Source organism: Ovis aries, chromosome 3 (assembly GCF_016772045.2).
Source record: "Ovis aries strain OAR_USU_Benz2616 breed Rambouillet chromosome 3, ARS-UI_Ramb_v3.0, whole genome shotgun sequence".
In the NCBI taxonomy this organism is placed as follows: Eukaryota; Metazoa; Chordata; class Mammalia; order Artiodactyla; family Bovidae; genus Ovis; species Ovis aries.
In genome coordinates, this window is record NC_056056.1 from 12,616,504 (window position 1) to 12,639,297 (window position 22,794).

The window sequence follows — 22,794 nt, forward strand, 5'->3', positions numbered from 1 at the left end:
CAGCAGTGTTACCGAAGTTCTTACTGCAGAAAGTCTGTGTAGTACATGTGAGAAAATCATAGGAATATCTCTTCTCCCTTCAAAAATAAAAATAAAGGCAAATGCAGAAATGAACCTCAGTGGCCCTTTGGATAACTTTTGAATGAGGTTTATGTGGCAATGGAGGCAGTAGGTTTGGAGTCAGTGATATGCTCTCTTAGACATTTTTCCTATCTTGGGTGCTACATGGTATAGAATCAGCCATCTGCAGAATGTTTGTCACTTAGAGCAAAAAGAGCACCAGTGCGTGTGTGCCTACGTGAGTGTGTGAGAGCATGCGTGTACACATGAGTGCGTGTGCCCCAGTGGGACCCTAGGCTGGGCATGCGTGCACACGGAGGAGAAGGACCTTGCCTGTGTTGCTGCTTGTGGTGGTAGTCCTTCACACGAGCCTCAGGCCTTTCCTTGTGCTTTTTTTCTTCATACATCAGCTCTCCCATAGATGGAAATTATGGGTCTTTAAGACACTGCTAAATTGAAGCTTCATTTGATTTCATAACTATAGAAATAAGTAGAAAGTGAACAATTTGAGCACTTTCCCCATTAAGATAGATCATTTACAACCTGGAAGATGTGGGGAAGCTGGAAGACTGACATTTGGGGTAGGTTTTCTCTAAGGTTGAGAACAGAGTCTGGAGTTTCAGCCTTACCTGCCTGTCTCCATTGGCATACTCAGCTATGGCCAGGGGCTCCCCGTATTCTGCTTATTCTTAGATACGGGGAGGGGGTTAGGAACTGGGGGCTCATTCAGGAATATGCTGTCTTTTAGAATTTATTTTAAATTCAAACTCTCTAGCTTCTTTTGATTTGGCCATTTGCTTTTACCATTCAGCCAACTTCTGCATCTCTCGACCACCTCTCCTTTCTGTGAATTAGGTCCGGTCAGTTTATCCAAATACATTTTGACTCACTGGACTCATTGTGATATGTCTTGTATGAAAGCCAAAGCATCTGCCTTCTAGGGCAGGTCCTTAAGTCGGTGCCTTTCTTGTAGACATAGTAAGATCCATGTTCTTTAGTGTAGGTTTGCAAGAGCTTTTTTTCTTTAAAACACTTACATATCTAGGCTCTAAGGTACATTCATGTTTTTCCTCAATCTTTTTAATTTCTCTCTCGTTCTTCCCTTTCCTCTAACATTAAACTTCCACCCTGCGGACTCCGAGCCCGCTCTTCAGAAGGCTTCTCTCTTCCATGTGTCATATAACTGACTTCCAAAGCTGGTGAAATTTAATGCCCCCATTTTTCACATAAAAGATACGGTTTTTAAGTGTTACTGTGATGCCAGCCTACTAAAACGATGCTTGATTTTGGCTGTAAGGTAAACATGTCTCTGGCCTTCGTAAAGCTGTTGCATGTGGGGTAGTTTCCCTCTGATCATCTGGTGCTCTCAGATACCTGCTGTTGCTGCTTTGTGATTTCTCCATAGGTTAAACATTAGAACAGAAACAAGGAGCAGATTTCAAATCATGCTTGAGTATGCAGAAGTTTGTGAGGCCACAAGAACTCATTAATTACAAAATTTAGAAAGCAATTAATCTTTCCAGATTTGCCATGCCAATATTGGCAGTAGCCATTAAGATAAATACCTGGTCACAAGTCCAGTTGCAACTGTCTTTCTTGCGAGCTGAGGCCTGCACAGATAGCTGTGTTTGAATCTTGACAATCCCTGTTTCTCCTGTAATATGTGATGTGCCAAATTGAGAGTCACTTTAGAATATCAATCAATGGCATTGCTTTTGAGCTTTATAATTGATGGCAGCTCACTCAAGTGAAATCCCTTTTTAGATATCATTCTTCCTGTGATATAGCCATCTTAATTTTGAGTGGAAAATATTGTCACACTATTAAGAGTAATTTCAAAGTTAGTGGGCCTCTTTCATAATGGTACATGTTGACTGACTAATCTGGAAAAGGTTAATGATAATCTCTGTAAGATTCTTTTTTTTTTAACCTGAAATTTTTATTGGATTATTAAACTTATTTGGAGTCCTCTCCGTTTCTTTTCTCTGTAGGTTTACCCAAGAGAATGGTTCTGTTACCCGTTATGAAATTCCCAACATATCCTGTTCCCCACTACTCATTCTTTTAGCAAATGACAGAAGCTAATTCCTATTCCAACAACAACCCAGTACATACAGAATGTTAGCGAAAAAGCCTTTTTATCCTGCTTTCTTTGAACACATACTTGATCAAAATTATTTGTAAAGAACATCTTTTCCTACTTTTTGATTTTAACAAATGCAAATTTAGTTCTCTAAAACTTGAAAACAAACAAAAAAGAAACTAGTTCTGTGAAACGGTACCTCATTTCCGGAAAATAACTTATACCAGCCCTTCTGTTCTAGGGAAATAAGTCTAGCAGTTCAAAGTTTAAGTTTTAAGAGGAATATCAGATTATGTAAAATTAAATTTGTGAAGGATGTATAGAGTCTCAAACACTGATCACAAATAAACTGCTTTGTTGTAACACAGAGTACTGCCTGGTTCCTGACGCAGTCACTGACGCTTAGCTGATTGATCTGTATTTGCCCCAGGGCACTTTAATTCGGGCTGTAGTTATTTTTTTTTTAATACAATAGAGACTTTTCATTTAAACTTTAACTTTGTAAATACTGAAGTGTGTAATTAAAGCCAATAAAATATGGGTTTGAATATTGTTTTAGCTTATTATTTTTGATATGTTTTGGTATCAAATTATAAAGAATTGAAAACTAATAATAACTTAGCCCTAGAAACCCATTCATTTGTAAGTAAACTGATAAAACAAAGCAAAGACGATTGTTAGTTTGAGCCCGTCTATTTACTTTGTAAGCCCTTTGTACTCCTGCTGTACAAGGGCATCCCTCTGATAAAGGTTTATTCTGTTATCCGACAATGGCTTATTAAAATGATGGCACTACCCAGAGATGGGGAAGGAGGAATGTGATTATTTTAGTTTCCGAATTTCCAAGTTTTAAAAAATAATAAATTAATCCATCAATGACCCTCTCGTTCTTGTGGCCTTCTTCACTCTGTAAGATACTGTGTTCACTCCCTGGCTTTTTTCATGTAGATAGAAGATTAGCGATTTTTCTGGAATTCATTGAAGGGTCTCTTATCCTCTTCAATTAATCAGAATCTAAAGCAGCAACAGGGTCCCCATAAAAACTTGCTCTTCGATTGTCCCAGTTCTTGTTGAGTGCTGCTGTGAAAAGTGACAGGTTTCAGCCATGGGTCAGCATTTATTTTTAAGACACCTGATTAAGCTGGTGAAAAATGATCAGTTGGTAACATTGTGCTGTGCTGTAAAGGGTGCAGACCTAAGTCTTCCACTTGCATTCTCACCTCCTTTGGAAGCCTATGATGTTACTAGAAGGTAATGGTCTCATTAAGGTACTCACCCCCATGAAGGCAACATTGTGGTCCTGTGTTGATATCTACAAGTTGCTGTGTCTTAAAATTGTCCATTTTTAGTTTGAATTAGCTTTCCTCTTCTTTCTTCATTTCTGTCTTTTGGAGCTGAATAGTGCTTATCGCTGAGAGTGGGCTTCAAAATATGGCAAATTTATGTACCCAGTTTCTCTGGGACCACTAAACAAGCATGAAAGAGGCAGTTGAAAATAAATGTTAGTGTTACTTAATCACATACGTGATTTTTACACCACAGCTTGTCTGTTCCTTCAGCTCCTTGACCTTTTGTCTGTATCAGTGGTGGGTGATACTTTAATAAAACCTCATCACTTGCGGAAGTAGCTGTGAACTTACATTCTCATCCTGTGCATTAGTGGCTAGACCTACACTAGAGGGCCCATCTCTGCTGGGAGTTCTCATGTTTCATTGATTTGTTTTGCTGACCTATGGATGAAACAGAGCCATCACTGAGAAGAAAAAGCATGGCTGGTAGTGTCCAGTTTTTCTTAATTAAGTATTTACAACAGCCCTCTTTGTTTACGGAATACTATTAATTGGCAGCTGCAGCTGTATTGTTATTTGAAATTGATTGTCAAATTTGCATTCCAAGTTGGAATCTCTCTGGAGATTTCTCTTTAGAAAATTCTTTCAAAGTAGCTGACTTGTAACACAACTCAACCCCTCTGTAACGGTGCAAAGGGAGCTGTGCTCTTTTCCACCATGATGGCAGTCATTTCAAATGGTTTCTACCAAGTCTTTTTTTTTTTTTTTTTTAATTTGTTGTTTGTTGGAAGTTACTAACCATGTTTTGTAAACCTACCCAGTTGCTGCAAACTTTGACATTTCTCTGCTTTACTTAAAATAATCGAGCTGTCAGTCCTTTGTTAGAAGTGGTAACCATGCAAGTTGAACTGTTTAAATTTTGTAATGGATTAAGTGTCCTCCCCCCACCCCCACCCCCCTTTGCCCTTCCCACCCCTTCATTTTGTAATGAAAATTCCACTTACAGCTGAAAGAGCAGAGAAATATAAATGAAGCTTTTGGCTTCACCAAATTCTGTGACATTAACACCAAGTTTTGCTTCTCTGCTCTTTTCTCCACTGTAGGTGGTTTTTTCATTGACAGCCCCTATTGCCAGCCTCTGAGCGTCGCACCATTTATTATTCACTTGGGCCCTCAAGATTTCTTCTCTGACTTCTAGAACCATCAGGTTGTCTGGCTTGAAATGGCAATTTCTATGTCTTGATCATAAGAGCAATGTGACCCCCTGAGGCTTTCCAGCTTTCAGACACAGCACTCTTGACACCTCCTTTTGGAAAGCAGTGACTGAGCATTTTAAAGAAGAGCAATACTTTATTCAAAGCCACGGTGTCTGTTTGAAAACTTTTCCTTTGGAAACCTAGCAATACCTGGATATACTTAACCCCTCCTAGCCTAGTCTTTTGTCAGGGAGTCTACAGACCAATGTAGAACTTAGAATTAGTGTATGAGCTGTGCTATCTTCTGACAGTTTTTAAACTTTTTTAGCACATAAACTGAATAGTTGCATTCCTGACTGTGTCAGTTAGCGCTATTATAATTCCTCAGAGATAGGGGTCCTCCTTGAAGCCATATTTCTTTGCATGGGGGCTGGCACCCAGCCAGGGAGGTGGCCTGCAGCCGTGTTTCTTGAGGCTGCGGGTGTCCCCCATGTCTTGTGCAAGGTAATTGGTCCAGTAGATTCCCGACATACCTCACGCTGACTAGATGCAGTGCATGGTGCGGGGGCGCGAGGGCTCCTTGAGTCGTTTGTAGGCTCTCAAATTGTTAACCTGGGGAACAAACCACTGATAGATTTTGCTGGTATTAGCCTTTTCTTCTTTTTTAAAATTTGGGTGAAATGTTTGAAAATCATGAATCAGTCAGTCACCGTTATTAATTGAAGAGCTGGGAATACCTCGTTAATGTATTTTTAAAACTGGTGTTGGACCCTCTGTGTATTTCAGGTTAATACTTTTAAGCAGTTTTCAGCACGTTTATCTCACTTTATTCTCGTTCTCCTCGGACCTTCGTAGCCATATCACTTGTATAAAATAGGCTGAGATATAGTGACTGTAAGCTGTGGTCTCAGTATACAAAGGTAAGCGCTTTTATTTTCTGATTAAAGAGAAAGTTAAAAACCAATGGACGCAACATGCATATATGACAATCATATATGGTGCATTTGATCTCCTGGGTCTTCTGTCATCACATTACTTTCGAATGTTTTATGATCTAAATGTAAAATAGTTATTTTCAGCATTTTGTTTTTTAATAATACCCTTGTAATTTCTATTCAAGAGACATTTCACTTTTAAGTGTGTGTATGTGTATAGAAATTATGATATAACATATATGCGAATTACACACACTTATCTGTTTAAATAAAATAATTTGGTGGTGGGATGTGTTCACCTAAGAAGATTTTAACATCAGGGCACTCTTTCAGCCAAAGTGCTAGAATTTCGTAAGCAGCAAGATTGGTAGCAGTGCCACAGGACCCATTTATGTGTAGCTGCAACAGAAGCTGAGGCTCAAAGTGCCAATTTCTCAGAGAGTTCTCTGAGAAAGGAATATCTCTGATCTGTGTTGTATGCCCTAATACAACAGCAGCAAGAAGCCATAAAAAAAAAGCAATAGAAAATGAAAAAACCAAAATATTAAGGTAACTATGGAAAAATATATAATTGACTGAGTTAAACTAAGTATTTCCAGAACCAAGTATGTCAAGACTCAGAGTAGTAAATACCTGGTGTGCAGAGACCAAATAGATGTAAGGAATTCCATCTTTTCCAGGTTAGATAGATGATTTATTTCCCACCTATTCACCATCATGGGGTTCATTTACAAAATATGAAGGTTAGGCCAAATATTTTGAAAAGGATTTGCTTCATTTAGTGTATTCCATAAATGCATTTCATTTGTATTAGATGTTCTGTGCTAAGGTTGTATTTGATATATACATATATATATATATATATAGATTAAAATGAAGCTTATGTTTTATATTTGTCTCTAAGTAGCAGTTTTCTTTTTAGTACTAACTTTGAAGGTTGCTGGGACAACTTTTTTCCCATACAGAATCTGTACGTATGTTGAATGTGGCTTTGGCATCTATAAAAGGTTGTATGAGGTCTAGGTGACTAGTACCAAGAACATTCCAGTCCTGAACAAGCAACCGAGAGCACCTTACGTGCTAGGTTCTTCTCTGGATTCCGGTGACACAGGCTCCACCCACTGGAACCTTTTAGGTTGGGGGGTTTCTTTTTGGTGGAGTTGGGCTGACTATAAATCTCCTAGGTTGGGAGACAACACATAGCAGTGTCAGGAGATGATAAACTTAGTTAATAGTTTATTTGTAAATTATTTAATAATATGCGCCCTCTGATATCATTGAAATGGATGTTATTTGGAAACTGATTCATTTAAAATATTTCCCTGACAGTTTTGAGAGCCTGAAATCTACTCTGGTTTATGTTCATGGACCTCTATTCACATAAATGAGTGAAATGAATAACAAATAGCCCAGTCCTTTTAAAGCGGTTTTTATAGTGTAGCAAAGAATAATAGTGGTTAATTTAAACACTAAGCATTTTTCAGTGACAGATGAGGGGAATTTTACTCTTACATTCAGTCATTCATTATTATTTCCCTGTCTTGGATTTCATTAATAACTGCAGGGGAAGGTAAATCTTTAGTAGTGAGAGAGAGGAGTGAACTAAGGAGATTTGCTCCCCTTTCCCCCAAAAGTTAGATTTCTAGCAGTCTAGAGTCCTCATCTGAGAACCGCCTGCTCTGCGAACGGCCTCCTGAAGTAACTCCTATTCAGCCTATGCCACTGCCTGCCTGGTGGTGGTGCTGGGGTGGGGGTGGTCCCTGTGAGGTTGCCCAGAACAAGAAAGCTTCTGTTGCATGCAGACTTTTCTCTGTAACCATCTGAGGCCATGCCACTCAGTGACCAGAGATTTCTCAGTGTTACTGGGAGGCCGAGAAGGGAGATGGGTGGTAAATGAGTAACCACCTGCAGAGCCAAGAAACTGCCTACCGCTGAGGTGAGTTCAGTTTTGATGTGTTCCTCTCTAGCAGTTATTTACAGAGCTAGTACTTCTTATGTAAGTTCTTTCCTTTCCTGATAGCATCTTCCAGAAAGTCTGTTTTAAGTCAAGGATTGAAGTTGACTTAGTTGTAAGAATAGATATCCTTTTCCACATTATCATTTTAGGTAAGAGCTAACAGCTTCCATTGATGCTTGAGGCAGTGATCTTTGGAGATTTTTTAAAATAGCACTGTAATGCAGATTAGGTTATGTAAGCTTTACAGCACAGCTAGAAATAGAGACTAGAAACCATGTGGGACTCTGGAGTATATTCCTCTCCCTCCAGCAAATTCCTGTAGGGTCTGGGAATTAAATGAGTTAATACACAGAGTGCTTTGAATAGTACCTGGTACATAGGAAGTGCTCAGTAAATGTTGACTGTTTTACGGTGGTTGGCCAGGCTGTGCTGACAGGGAGTGGAGAAGCAGGTGTGTGGTCTGCTCAGATGGGACTGTGTGGGTTGCTTCGTGTACACAGGTTTGGGGTGCTCCCTGGCTTTGAGAGAGGACTTCTAGCATCTTAGGGTCAGATAGACACAGAGCAAACACTTGGTGAGACGTGGCATGGAATGTGGCTGCAGATCCATGCTGGATAAAGATGCTTGTGTGTTTGTGTGGTAGTCAATCATTGGACAGTCTGCTGCCAGGAGTTTGTAATACTTGCTTTGGGATTTAGGTGAGCTTGGAACTTCAAAGGGGTTCAGCTTACAATGTCAGCCAGCTGATTCCAAGTTCCCTGTCTTTGCATTAGTAAGAAAAAACTGTGTGACTACAGTTAGCCCCAGAATCTGACATTCAGAGCTCACCATTTATTTGGCAGGTAGAAGCTAAGTTATCATAAAGCACAGAAAAGAAAAAGGAGACTGGGAGGCAGGCTTAGCAGGCCGGTGGCGCAGATGCTGCTCTCAACAGCATTCTAGCTTCTCTTTACAGTGTCCTGCAACACTTCGGGCGTTAAAAGCCCTGTGCTTGTCACCACATAAGGCCTCCCTTCTGCCTGTTACACATCTGTCTGTCCACCTATCCATCTATCTGTCTGGACACAGCTGGGAAGTTGCTTTTCAGAAAAAAGAAATATATATATATATATATAGATATAGATGGCTGGACTGAATAAAGGGTGAGCATCTTTGTGTCTCTGGCTAACACACGTCTGCATTGAACCTCGGGAGCCTCTGGAGGTTGTGGCCGCACCTCTCTGCTGGTGGAGGTGAGCTGAGTGGGGAATGCAGACTGAGTTTGGTGATGCTCTGAGGTTACAAAAACTGTGTCGACAGAACTGTTACTTCTAATTAGGCCAATAAGATGGATTTGCAGTATAGTCAGGAGGTCTTTCTTAAATTCAAGAAATGTTTGTGTAAGTGATGTCTTGGCAGAAGTGACCCCACTCCACTGCTGGCTGTTGAGTGGTATCCATGCCTCATTAATACACTCTGTGGGAAGCCTCGGGGTTTTGTTTCTTTCATCTTGTCTTAACCAATCAGTAGGTAACACCTTAATTACTTGGCCCTTCTCAGGAGGGTCTTTCTTGGCAGAACCCCGCTATCTCTGGTGGTGGGTAGCATGGGGATTGCCACCATCTGCCCGGGCTGCTTGAGAGTCAGATTAGCGTCTCTTAGCTGGAGATGTGGTCCTGAGTCATCTTTTCGCTGCTTATGGCCCCAAGGAGGTGAGGGAATGAGCCACTGCCGGGAGGGTGTTCTCTTAGCCCTGCCTAGGGGCCTGGTTTCTCTAGGCTTTGCTTCAGTTTCTCCTCCCTTGATCCTTTTGTGCCATATGGAAGAACAGTCTCTGCATTCACATGTTAGCTGAATGTCCCAAGTGGTTACTGGTAGCCCTCAGGTCAGTTCATCTGGGGGGCCTCTGGGCAGCAGTGGGTGGAAGAAAGAGCAAGGGGAAAGATGCTAAAATTGGTATCTTGTGTGTGCCAGGCACTTGGACATTTTTCTTACTTCTCAGCCCTCTTCAAAGTGGTATATCTTACAGGTGAAAAAGACTGACGCTCAGAGCGAAGGGCTAGAGTCAAGCATGAAACCCAGATGCTTTAAGTGCCAGTGCCTTTTTCTGCAGAAAGCACGCTGGGTGACAGGAAGGTGGTGTGTGGGCAGCGAGGCAGGGCCATGTGGAGCCTCTACAGGGCCTGAACACAAGCCAAGCCAGGGGCCTCACTGTCATAGGGTCTTTGGAGCTCACAGGCTCAGGCCAACCCTTGGATCTGTGCTGGGAGTCTAAGCTTTAACTTGAGGTCATTTTAGACCAGTATCCTGGCTGAAAATAGGGCTATTTTCTTTTAGAATGATTGGAAAAGATCAACAAACTGGAAAGATAGATTGGAAGGCTGAGGTGTGGCTGTATAAACAGAGGAAGCTTTTGTATTTGAGGCTTGTTTTTCTGTTTGAATATTAGTGAGAAATTGAGGTGTATGTTTTCATTCAGCTAATGCTTTCTGAGTTCACGCTGTCCGACCTGAGACTGAAGGTGGGGGTGTCGGAGCCAGACTCTGAAGGAGAGCTGGCGAGGTGTGGCTCACTGGGGCAGAGGTGGCCCTGGGCAAGTGCTGGGCAGAGATGAGGGTGGGGACAGGTGGCAGTGGCCTATTCTGTCGGCCTGGAGTGGCCCCTGGACTCGGCTTCAGGGGAGGCTGTGGGCCCCTCACTAGCGCCTCAGCAGGTTAGTGCCGGCTGGGTCTCTGCTCAGGGTCCGGGGGTGTGTGGGGATGGATACAGAATCCTCTTCAGGGAGAGAATCTTCCCTGACCCCAAGTTACTGCCATCCTTGACAGCTGGCCTTTTTTTGAGCCATGAGCCATAATCCTGGAGGGGGTCAGGGAGAAGAACCTTCTCGTCAGCCCCGACTGCCGGAGTCCCTGAGCTGTGGAAGGACTGGCCCCCGTGTGTGTGTGCAGCAGCAGCAGCGTCCTCTCCCGGCTCTCACCATGCGCTGCCCTGATGGTCCCGCTCAGAGCGGCAGCAGCGCAGGGATGTGGTTCCCACTCCACAGACAAGAAAACTGAAGCCAAGAGACTCTGAAAACCAGCCAGCTTATTTGTGGCAAAACATTGTGGCTGCTAATAAGTGAGTTTTTGACCACATGGAAGCAATGCCATTTCTTCTGTTTTTAGAGTTCACAGAAGCCTTTTCTTAGGGAGGAAATTTGAACATCACCACAACTGTGGGATCTAGTAGTTCTCTCCTTTGACAGATGAGGAAATAGAGGCTTACACAAAACGACATGCCCAAAATTACATAGCTAGTAAGCGGCCCAGGCCACCCATTCCGACAGCACTGTGCTCACACCAGTGGTTGGTGGTGGCAGTCTAGTCTGCTGCCTGTCCAGTTTTCCAAAACCATTTGGCAACAGTTTCCTCTCCTCTTTATGATGCATTCACCCTACTTACTTTCTTCCAGACTTGTGGAATGTATCCTGTGTAGCTTGAGACAAAACACAACCTTGCTCTCCCTGACTCGCTCCCCTTCCTCACCAGGGGAAAAGAAGGCAGGCAGACTCCAGATGCCTTCTTCTCTGGCTGCTCAGACATGGCAGCTGGCTCCTGGGCAGGGTCACTGGCGACCCATCCTTGGGCCGGGCGGCCTGCTCGTCGTCGTCTTCTCAGTTGCATCGCTATTTCCACAGACCAACTTCTTGTACCGTCACAGAACCCTGTGATAGAGCGCAAACCAGTAACTGCCACCGGAGAGGTCCCCAGGCCTGGGCGAGGGGAAGGGACATGCTGTTGACAGGTGCTGCTTCTCTGTCGAGCTGCATCCACGTCTGGTGGTCTGCAGCCCTGTTTCTGGCTAGGCCTCTCCTGCTCTAACTGAAGGCGGCGTCCTCAGTCACCTTTGCAGGGTTCTGGGGCCAGGGTCTCACTGGGCCCTTCCAGCCTGTAGCTGATCTCAGAAGTTGCTCAGCTCTCTGACATCTGTGGAGGCAGCTTTATGGAAAGTATGGTGGCTGTGCCATCACCCTGGAGGGGAGTCCCTCCTTCCACATCAACTGGAATGTGGCCCCTGAGGAGGAACCTCGAGGGAGAGAGGCTGGTGAAGGGCAGACTTGGAGATACTGTGGATCTCTCTGCCAGGTATTCTGATGGCTTCTATTTACTTGTCTTATGTGGCTCCAGAAAGGGATAGGTGGTTCTAGTACAGCCAGTTGGGTAGTTAAGGTGGCAGTGAGTGTTTCCAATAAATGCATGTGCCCAGGAGGGGAGAAGTGGTCTTGGGAGTGTCATCGATCACATCCGTGTTCTGTGCAAATTGACAGCCCACACCGCTGGCCTCTTGCCCACAGTGCCCTGGTCTCCTGGCCACGTGGAGCCCAGTGCTCAGTGTAGTCAGCACGGAAGGCTGATGAGACTGCTGCCACTCCGGGGACCACGTCTCCCGTCCTGGGCACATGGCTATATTGGAAACATCCCCTGTCACTTTCTCCTCCTAATCACGCTGTGCTGGAGCAGAAGGAGCAGCTGAAGAAAATGTTAGGATTTTCAGCTTAGCCGAGTAGAAGGTGAAACCTGACCAAGGAGCCCAGGAAGCGGGGGGGATGCTTGCGAGAGGGACTCCCACTCCATCCAGGAGCAGAGCCAGGCCTGTGCAGACTGAGAACTGAGGGACTCGGAGAGTGAGGGGCTCCAGGGAGGGAGCCGAGGCTTCCTGCAGAGATGGGCATCCACGGGCCCGGTGGGGCAGCCGGGTGTCGAGGAGGGCGGTGTGGTGTATGCAGAAGGGACAGCGTGGAAGTGCTTGTTGATGGAACTGGGAGGGCTAGGAGGGTGAAATGGCACATGGGTGTGCAGTTTGGAGCCACTCTGTGAAAGGTGCTGTGCCCTCAGTGATAACCATCCTCCAGGACAGTGAGAGGACTCTGGAGGGTCAGCTTGGACAGCTGGATGAGGACGGACTGAACGGAGAGGCTGGTGAAGGATGGCGGCTGGCTGAGAGAGGCAGCCAGGGGTTGAGAGGCAAGGAGGGCATTTCTTCACATCCAGGCTCCTTGCCTGGGTTGGGCTGGAGGCTGTGGGACCAGGGAACCACAGGAACCCACACCCAGCAAGGGCACTGGGGCCCCCTGTGCAGTAGGTGATGGACAACGGTGGTGCCTGAGACCAATAGGAATGGGGGGTGGCAGGGACTGCCTCCACTGGGCCAGGAAGTGGGAGTCTGGTGGGCCTGGTGCCCCGTGCCCCTCCTGTGTCTCTGGGAAGCTTTTTGGTGATGGATGGAGAGGTTTGTAGCTAGCTCTCCCGAGTTTGCCCATCAAGGGAGTGGCAGGTACTGTATGGTCCAGGGGCTTCTGCTTTTTAAAGTAATGTTTTGGCCTCTTCACCTGGCAAGAGGTGGAGTCCCTTGGATTCAGCATCTGTAGAAAAAAGTCTTTAGCCAGGGGAGGTACGCACTTGTTCTCCAAGTGCTTTAAAGAGAAAAAGGCAGGACTATTAAGATTACTAGTAAATCTGCTTTGGGCCTGTTTTGTTCTGCCACCTCTGGCTCATTCCGCCCAGGTGGGCAGGGAGCTCGGAGGAGTTGGTGGGGAGGGGGTGGTGCTTCTGCACGTCTGCAGTTCTGTAGCTCTGCTGAGGAGCGAGAGGCAGCGGTGGTTTGAGCACTTGTCAGAGCCCTAGAGGTCAAGGTTCACTGAGACACAGCCCATCAAGCCTTCGGGATGTCCGGGAGTCTCTGTTCAGCCCAGTGGGCCTTCCCATGTGTCACAACGTGGACGCGCAGCCTTGGGCCTGGTGTCGGTGAATCTTTCAGGCTGTGTGGCCTGTTCAGTGGTCGTGGCCACTGTGCTGCCGTTGGAGCGGCTGAGCAGTGCACAGCCAGTTGTGGGCCACACTGCTCCAGTTCCTGCTTTCCAGTCCCTCTGGCATGATCATGACTGGAAGTTTCCTCACATCTGCTGCCTGGACCCATCCACCTTCCCACACGTCTGTTAGGTGTGCAGCTCTTGCCCAGAAGGACCTCAGGTTTTAAGGAGCTCAGGTGGGTCCTGTTTGGGGAGTGGGCACTGAAGCAAGGGAAAGCCACGGTGAACCAGCTCCAGAGAGAAACTTGTGAACTAAGGGTGCTGTGGAGGGGTGCTCAGGCATGTTTTAGAAAGATCTGCTTGGGGAAGATTAGGCTTGTCACAATCTGGACTTTTCACCCGGTTTGCTTACTGTGCTGGCACTCGAGTGGGACGGGGAGGCCCGTGAGCCAGACGGCTTTTCTGACCGCCAGTGGCGTTAGGGGCCTGGTGTTTGACGTGGCCAAGTCTGCCACCTTTGTGCTGCTTCTCTCTTGCTACTCAGAAGTCCCTTAAAGGGCAACATCAAGGAAACCTTGTCTCAGGTCTAATGCTGGCTGAGGGCCTTAGTGTACGAGGGTGAAAAGTGCTCGCTTCAGAATGGAGTCACCTGGCAAGAAAGCTTTATGCAGGAGTGGGAGGGAGGTGAAGCCTGTGAACTGCTGAGGAGGGATGCACAGGCTGGAGCAGTCGCTGCTCAGGTGGCTCGCAGACGCCAGGGACGACTGCAGATCGGACACGGTGCCTGCCCCAAGGTGCTCCGTGAAGCTGGGGCAATGAAAAAAACCAAGTGCTTTCTACTGTCCACAGTATTTTCCCTCAGATGTTTCCAGGCAAATGAAGGGCACAGCTGTTGACTGAGCACCGAGGTGAAGTTCAGGGCTGTGAGGGGCCAGCATTGTCCTGTGAAGTGGATGGAAGTCAGGAGGGTGCTGGCTTCAGAAGCGCAGGCCCCCCAGCTGGGAGGGGGTGCGGCCAACCTTGCGTGGCCTGTGGGTCCTCTGGGGACGGAGCCTGCAGGTTGAGGGGGTTGGTGCTGCCTGCTTGAATGAGCTTGTGGCGTCAGGTGAGGGTGGTAGAAAGAGTCGCTGAGAAGCCGTGGCTGCAGGGCACACGCTGTTGCTGCTGGGCTCATCTGGCTCCTTGTGGGGCTCTTGGGATGCCAGGAGGTGTGTAACTCCCTCTGACGCACGTGGCTCGTATCTTCCAGAGGTGCAGCTGGCTATGGCACCAGGCGTATCCTTGCACAGCAGCTCTGGCCTCACAGGGAGCTTCCTTGTGTCGGGGCACCCAGACCCTTGTGGAGTCGCCCTGTCCTAGCCCATGGTCCTAAGCTTGATGCCGTCCGTCTCATTTTCCTGCTTATGGAAACAGATGATGGTCTAAAAGTTCTTTTTTGAATCTAGCCTAAATATTTGTTCTGGGAACTTTTTAAAATTTTTGTTTAGGGAAATGAGTCATAGACAGCTAGAAGACTGTCTTCTTCACTTGTACTTTATTATCAAGGACGCTGCACCTAATTCCCAGTATCCAGCCTCTTCTCTGCTCCCTTCAGGATGGCGTGAGCACCTCTCTTCGCAAACACCCTTGGGCTTAAGTTGTGGTTAAGCTTCCACTCCTTTCCTTGTTTGCATTGCACTTTTGAGCCTCCTTGACTCTTCACCTCACCGGCTCCCTCAGCTGCGGCCCTGATGCCCAGGTTGTGATGATGGCCCACACGTGAGGGACAGTTGGGAGTTCAGTCAGGTTCCTGAAATACCTCTTCTTTCACCTGCCAGGCCAGCCCTATGTGGTGGGGTGGGGCTCTCTGCAAAGTAGGGGTGCACTGTGGACACGGGGTACCGCTGGTCCCCTTGTTCCCTTACTGTGGCGGCTTCTCAGGTGGCAGGGGCCTTTCCACATGTCCCAGGAATCAAGGGTGGTTCTGGATGTCTCATGACCTGGTGTCAACCTCCAGACAGACTTCCTTTCCAGGGTCTTGAGGCCGCAAAGGGAATGCTTGGTCGGGGGCGCCTCTGTCTCGCGTGATGTCTGAAGGCGTCATGAGCCACCTGCCTCGGGCAGACGTCATTTACTACGGCTCTCAGCAGTGGTGGAGCCTGTTGTTCCCTCAGTACCTGCGCGCTCAGCAGACTGGGGACCGTGTGGCCCAGCTGTGCTGAATCTTTCTCTCAGTGGCTGGCTGGGGCCCGGCCACACATTGAGGAAAAGGCAGGTCTCCTGAAGGAGCCCTAGGTAGGGCCAGGGCATGTGCAGGAGTGAGGCAGGTGGGCCAGGGTAGGGGCTGGCCTATTGGCCCCACAGTCCCGGCACCCTGGTCTCCCTTCCATGTAGTAGGGTTCCCGGAGGGTGGCTGCTGAGACTTGCTCACCCATTCTGAGCAGAATTCACTAGGAAGGAGGCAGCCAGTCTAGACCTGAAGCCCTGAGCTGTTGAAGGGGCATCTGTCCCTTACGGAGGAGGAGTGGGTCCTGCTCGGCCTCAGCCCTCCCTCAGCCCCAGGACAGGGGTTCAGGTGGTGCTGCAGTAGTTGTGGGTAGAAAGCATTTCTGGTTGATTGCACAGTTACACAGAAGACATCAAACTTGTGGCTAACTAGCTCTCTCTCTGGTCTGGTGATGAAGATAGCTTTTAAGAAATCTATTTAAAATACCTGTGTTATCTGTTTACTGTGTTTTTCTCTGAATACAAGTGTACATAGTATAACTGCAGTGCAAAGTCCTTGGCAATAACTATGTTGTGTATTATATTAAAAAAAACATTGGCGAATGTGAGCCCCGTGGATTGTCCCCGCTCTGGGGTGGTGAGTACCCGCAGGACTCTGAGCTGTAAGGCTGAGGCACAGCCTGCACGTGTGGACTGTCTCCAGTGCCTCGCCCAGAGATGCCTGGCCTTCATCACAGGGACTCTGCACCCCGACTTCACAGGCAGCGTCTACACTGCGGCCCCTCCACACTGACTGTTGGACTCTAACAGACTGACCGACCCCCTTGTCTGGCTGCTGCAGCTCGTCTGTAATGCCCTGACATGTTGCGTTTTCCTCATTTGGATGAATAACAATAAAAGCTTCTGTCTTCAACAGCACTGGGCTGGACTTTTCTGTGCAGGACTTACTCTGGCTCTGATGAAAGGGTCAAGTGCAGAGCCACTTCGACCCTCCAGCTCAGCACCTGAGAAGGACCTTCCCTTCACTGCCAAGGGCCAGGCCTCAGCCCTACTCCTGTTCACAGTCCTTGAAACTCTGCTTCTTTGCTGATGCTGCAAGTTTACGCCGCCTGAGCCTCTGACCCACAGCTGGCGCAGGGAGTGCTGAGCTGTGGCCACTGCCTTGGCTCGGCATCTGCCTCTCTCACACCTGCCTCAGTCTTCCTCTTGACCCGCTCCCCACTTGACGCTAAGGCTTAGAGAGGTAAAGGCAGTTGCCCAAGGGAGAACTTCTAAATGGTGGCAGCAGCTTGAAAAAAAAAAAAAAAAAAAGCTCTTCCCATTGCTCCGTGTGTGAGGTTCTGCAGTAACTGTTCACCCCTGGAAGAATGAGAAAGACGGCCGGCAGCCCAGGGAGCTCCCCAGGTGCTGGGGGAGCCAGGCGAGCAGATGAAAGCCCTGGGTGGGTGCACTGATGGGAAGGGGAGCCAGCCAGCTGCTGCTCTCTCCCGGGGGCCCTGCTCCCACCCTGAAACCAGGGTTTCACAGGAGGGGCACTGTTTGTTTGCCTGGCTTTGGGCCAGAGAAGGGGGTGGTGGTGGTACCTGGTAGAAAGCACTGAAATCCAAGATCTTGTCACCATGGGCAAGCCTTTTCACCTTCAAGTCTGGGGACAGCATCACTTAATAGGGCTGTTCCATCAACTGGAGGGAGACCACAGGGGAAGGGTTGCGCTTAACAGGAGCATGTATGATAGAGGTGAGTGCTGAGGCCATAGCAGAGACGGAGAGGAGCTCAGGAGGGAAACGTGACCTTCCCACTTGAGGTGAGAACCCAAGGTCATGGCTTGGCTTGAACCCAGAGTTTTGGTCTAGCTGTGCCCATGGGTGTGTGCTCAGTTGCCTCAGTTGCGTCCGACTCTTTGCGACCCCATGGACTGCAGCCCACCAGGCTCCTCTGTCCGTGGGGATTCTCTAGGCAAAAGTACTGGAGTGGGTTACCACGGCCTGTTCCAGGGGATCTTCCCGACCCAGGGGTCAAAACTGCATCTCCTGCATTGCAAGCAGTCTTTCCTACTGAGCCACCTGGGAAGCCCCAATGCGCCTGCAGTGAAGCAGTGCGAGTTTATTCCCACCTGCTGCCCATGTGGTCATCTTAAAGCAGCTGCCCTGCCGGTCGCTGGGAGCTGACAGACTGCAGGGTCTGGGCCAGAAACCTCTCCATGGGCCAGATTCCTACACCTACAGCAACGGGGGAAGGGCAGGGCTAGGTAGCGCTCAGTCTTTTTGTTCTGGAACTGAGCGCCCCAGCCACTCTGAGCTCATCTGCCTTAATGAAGCTGAGGAGGAGGCCTGAATCCCAGGGTCAGAATCGCGTATCTCTCTGAGCAAGTGAAGCACTACCCCTTCACACATCCGTCACCCAGGTGAACCAGAAGGCCCGAGAGGCCAGGCAGCTCCTCCCTGGGCACCTACTCTCTGCACAGCTCCTGGGCAGTTCAGAGCTGAGAGTGCTGTTTGGGGTTTAATTCTAGAGGGTTTTTCTTTCCTTCACTCCCCGCATGGTGCTCTCCTGCCACTAGGACTTGGGGTTCAGAACAGACAGAGACAGCACTCCTGGAGACTGGGCGGTGGATCTCTCCTGCCTTTTGTTCTGAGCTGCCTTCAGCCCACACTGACAGCAAGCAGCCCCTGGAGATCTGCTCCACAGGCTACTCAGCCTGTCTCATGTCTTGCAGTCGAAGAAGTGGCGCCCTGGTCACACGGTCAGAACCAGGATCCAATTTTCCAGCACGAAGTCTCACGGTCCCTGCTCTTCCTACCACGGTTCCCTCCAACCATCCTCCTTTGCCCTGACTGACCTTCACAGCCAGGCTTCTTGAAACCTACACTCTGCTTCAGCTTCATGGGGTGCTAGTCTGGCCCCTCTGCTGCCCGCAACCACCTCTGCATCTCCTCCCACTCTGAGCACCAGCAGGTTCCGTCACCAAACCACTTCGTCCAGGCCCACCCTCACCCAAGGTGGAGCTCATTCATTCTCTCGGGATGACCCTGGTCACTTCAGGTCTGCCAAGGCTGACGGGCCAAGGGTGCCTTTCTCCTGACAGGGCACAGCTGCTGAGTGGACGATTTCTGCAAGCCCCTATCCTCCTCCTCACACTGTGACCCTGGGGCCGGGAAACGCCAGGGGCAGGCCAGCCCTTCTGGACTCTTGACCTGGTTGGCCAGGAACGTGGATCCCAGAAACGTGCCCTCTGGCCTTGAGCAGCACAGGGATCCCACCTGTCCTCTGGAGTCCCTGTGCTGGCCTTCACAGAGCTGCTGTCACAGCCCAGCCACTTGCCAGGCCCCAGGCCTGCATCTGGGCTGTGGAGAGAAGACAGGGCAGGGCTCACTCACCGCCTTCCCTTCTCTGGGGCCTGCAGCTCAGCCTGCTTCATCCAGAGGCTGGTGTGGGGGTCGTGGAGGGCAGGTCAAGCAAGCAGGGGCCGTCGGGTTGGGGGAGCACTGCTCGCTCCTTCCTGCTGCAGAGAAGTGGGTGAGGTGGTGAAGGCCGGCCGGTCTGGGAGCTGCCTCGGGGGGGCTCCAGCACAGCAAGGCCAGCAGCGGTTGGAAGGAGCACTCTCCTGGAGAGTCTGGGGACTGACCACTTCTGCCCCTCGGCTGCTTGCCCTGCACGTGCACACCTGGGGTCCGTAGTGCCCTCTTCCATCTTGGCCTGGTGAGATGCTTCTGTCTTTTAGGTCTTGCCACTCCCTCACTTCCATTAAGACTCCCCTAAACCTGCAGCACACGAGTCATGTCTCACCTGTCACCAGAGCACTTTGTTTCTCCAGGACGGACACTGCTCACGAGGAAGGTGCCAGCAGCAGCCCCCGGGGCACAAAGCCTGTGTCTTCTCCCCCTAGCCCGCCACCACTGCCACGGGCCTGGCGCGCACGGCTGCTCACTCACATCTCAGCCCAGAGCGGGAGCAGGGGAGGAAGTGGGCAAGAGCACGTAATGATAAAACTTGTTTTTACAAAATGATGCTGTTTGTACCAAAATATTTAATGAATATGCTGTTAAAATAAAACCAACAAAAGAAAGAGTAATACAATTTTACTGGTTTATATTTCAATTCATAAAGTTGACACACGGAAACTACCCTAGCACAATGTCCACACACCTAGTTTTAGATGGGCGCAGAGCTGTTTTGGTAACTGAACAAGAACAGGACACAGACAGCAGTGGAGGGGATGGTCTAGGGGGATCAGGGGTTGCCGCTTGTTACCTCCCTTATCACAGATGACCTCAGCAAGTGTTAATACAGCCAACAGGGAAAAAGAGATACAAAACCACCCAAGTGTCTTTATATACAAACCAGTGCCTCCTGTAACCAGCTACTCCACACTGCACGCAGAGAAGACGGCAGAATCGTCTGTGAGACAGCCTGTCAGCATTATCACTATATAAATTAAAAGTCTAAAGTTATTTCTTTAAAAGGTGCTAAAACCCCCATTCTATAGTTTTGAAGTGAGAACTTGCAGCCCATCTGAAGAGCAAGGCTCAGAGCAAGTGCTCTGGAGAGCACTGGCCTCAGCCCAGGGAGGGACCAGGCCAGCAGCACGCGGGCCTCCTGGCATGTGCGTCTGCACGGCCTGACATTCACACACACTCTCTCTCTCTCTCTCTCTCTCTCTCTCTCAGACACACACAGAACGCAGTCTTTCTCACTTGTACAACCTGTTGTGCAAGAACACTAGGAACCTTGAAGTGAAGGTGCTCTTCACAGGTCTCACAACAGCAGGGTGGAGAGCTGAGCCCCACAAACCTTGAATGAAGTAAGTGCTCAAATAACCACATAATTAACTTGTGCAGATCAGTCCTAGTCTGGGATTTAAACACTGTCAGTTGGGTGCACTGGGAAAAAGAGATCTACACACACACACACCCACAGACACATTAAGCAAAATAAGATTTGTCCACGTTATGATTAATCCAGTCTCACAGTCGGTCAAGTCACCCACCCCAGCACTGTGGAGTCATTTGGCAGCTAACAATAAAAACAACAGAAACTATGAGAGTTGCATAGAATTGATCAGAAACGTGTGAATAATGCCAAACCCAAACCTGTGCATTGTAGAGCTTAACAAACCAGGCGGCTTCAACTACAACCACAAAACCCTCCTATTTAAAGAAAGTGCTTCTCCATGTCTACCCGGAGGACCCTCTGCTGGCACTGGAGCAGATACTTGAGTTACTGATCCCCTGCCCTACGTCCCCCTATATATATATATATATATATTTATATATATATATTTGTATGTGTGTGTGTATTAAAAAAAAAAAAGGTTTAGAAAAAAACCAACAGCCTGAAAGATCCCCAAACTCTGATAATGTCAACTCGGATGTTGGGCTGGGTATGAGCTGACCTAACTGGGAAGAGGCCGGAGGTCACACGGAGGAGTGACGTTCGGAGTGTCCAGAGCGGCAGGCGAGTCGGCAGGCCTGTTAGTATCAGCAGTGAGGAGGGCCTCACGAGCTCCGGTCCACAGTGACCTCCCGACAGGCTTCTATGGATCTGACTTACGGACATTCTGTCCTGGGACATGTCACAGAATCACACATCTGGCCAAAGAAGGCAACAAAAGGTGTCATGTTTTCTGAAGGGTCTGGAGGCAGCAGCTGCTCTCAGCAAGTCTCTTTCCCTTGAACCCCGGTTGCCGTCTTTATGGAGCTCAGTGTTCGGTTAAACCACGTCTTCTTGGCTGCCTGGACCTCGTTGAGGGCAAGGCCTAAATGGTGCTCCAAGTCCTGGAAGAGCAACAGTGGACGTGAGGATGCTGGTCTCCTGTGCAAAGGATACTGCCTCCCCAGAGCTGAGCCAAGGCAACAAGTGAAGTCTGTCTCCTCCTGAGACACCTCTGGAAACAACCCCTCACCCCCTGCCCCAGCTCTCAAAACTGGCACAGAAAGATCTGGAGGGCCAAAAGCTTTGGCACCTTTTCTAGTTAAGACCTCAAAACAGCCTCCTTTCTGAGCATCTCACCCTCCATCTACCCACTGCACACCAGGAGTCAGGCTGAACACTCTAGCTAAGAACGCAGCATTAATTTCCAGCAAGCACCTTAGAAGTCTAGACCTGCTAGCAAGACATGTGAGATGCTTCACAAATCTGGACCTTTCAGGCAGGCCCACTGCTCCCTCTGTGCTGCTGGACATGCCATGCCCTCTGCTGGCTCAATGTTCCTGCCCTTCACCAGCTGCAGCCTCTGTTCATTCTCTGATCAGACACCGCCCTTGGTGAGGCCCTTCCTAATTACCCAGACAGTCACCCAAGCCGCGTCTTAGCTCTGCAGCGCCAGCAGCTGAAACGGGGCCTGGGCAAGCAGGTGTCTGGTGATAAATGTGATGGGGAGACCAGGTCTTCAGCTTTAGTCCTAAACTTGGTTCCCCCACGCTCGGCGCTTGGTGCCTGCCCTGTGCTCAGCACGGTGCTGCCGGAACTAGCCGTGCAGTATAAAGATGACCAAAATAAGTCCCAGTTTCTTCAGGAAAGGAGGCTCAGATAAATTAGGTAGTAAGTCCTAAGGCACAAAGCTGGTTAAGTGACAGGAGCTGGAACATAAAAGCTGGTATTGTGAAGCCCTCAGACACCATGCTGAGCCCCTTCTGCACATTATCTTATTTAGTCTTCAAAGCAAACAATAAGAGTGACCCTCATCATCTCCACTGGCAGATGAGGAACCTGAAGTGTAAGGAGGTTACTAACCCAATGTCAAAGAGTTCGGTGGTACGGCTGCGATTTCAAATCATGTGTTCTCTCCTCCACCAGAAGGATTCCAAGTTTGATGGACAATTCTTATGAGAAAGCCCAATTCTTAGGACAGGCTAAACACTAATTAAAGGTCCACTAGTAAATAACAAGTAACAGGCTTCTTCCCAGGAGGATTATGGTCAAAGTTTAAAAGGGAAAAAACCCCAAACTGTCAATATCATTTCTGGGGTTTGCAGCCCCAGAAAACCATACCCTCGCGCAGGTCTGGGCCCCCTGCGTCAGGGGCAGAGGGCTGGCAGGAACCCGAGGCTGCGACCGTTACCTGGATCTTGCACTCCGCTTCCACCAGCTGCAGCTTGGTCTGTGCCAGTTCTAGCTCCATCTCTCTCAGCTGGTTCTTGAGTGTTTCCTTCTCCTCGTCTGTATCCTCATCCACAACTTCCTTAGCTGAGCCCATGCCCTTTATGCGCCCTTCTTTGTTGAAAAATTCCCGGCAGCGTTCACAGTCATCTACTTTTTGCTGAAATTGAAGGTCAGATGTGAAGAGACAAAGGAGACGTGGAG

General features: G+C 48.6%; 2 protein-coding genes across 19 annotated transcripts in view; one reads left to right on the forward strand and one right to left on the reverse strand.

The window, feature by feature from the left end:
* STRBP (spermatid perinuclear RNA binding protein) overlaps positions 1 to 16,410 on the forward strand; it is a 178,332-nt gene extending 161,922 nt beyond the window's left edge. For 13 of the 14 annotated variants that reach the window (XM_060411825.1, XM_060411826.1, XM_042245730.1 and 10 more), the window contains one exon: positions 2,052 to 2,506. In XM_060411825.1, the coding sequence (XP_060267808.1) occupies positions 2,052 to 2,128 (77 nt within the window). In that variant the 3' untranslated portion in view covers positions 2,129 to 2,506. Of the gene's footprint in view, positions 1 to 2,051; positions 2,507 to 5,414 lie in introns of those variants that run through there. The other variant, XM_015094200.3, reaches the window with a different exon arrangement.
* Positions 16,411 to 19,499: 3,089 nt separating this feature from the next.
* The window catches only part of RABGAP1 (RAB GTPase activating protein 1), a 161,680-nt gene continuing 158,385 nt past the window's right edge, over positions 19,500 to 22,794 (reverse strand). For 3 of the 5 annotated variants that reach the window (XM_042245725.1, XM_060411823.1, XM_015094198.3), the window contains 2 exons: positions 22,553 to 22,750; positions 19,500 to 21,266 (listed from right to left, as the gene is read on the reverse strand). In XM_042245725.1, coding sequence (XP_042101659.1) covers positions 21,144 to 21,266; positions 22,553 to 22,750 — 321 coding nt within the window. In that variant the 3' untranslated portion in view covers positions 19,500 to 21,143. The remainder of the gene's footprint in view (positions 21,267 to 22,552; positions 22,751 to 22,794) is intronic. The other 2 variants (XR_006059090.1, XR_009599743.1) reach the window with 1 other exon arrangement.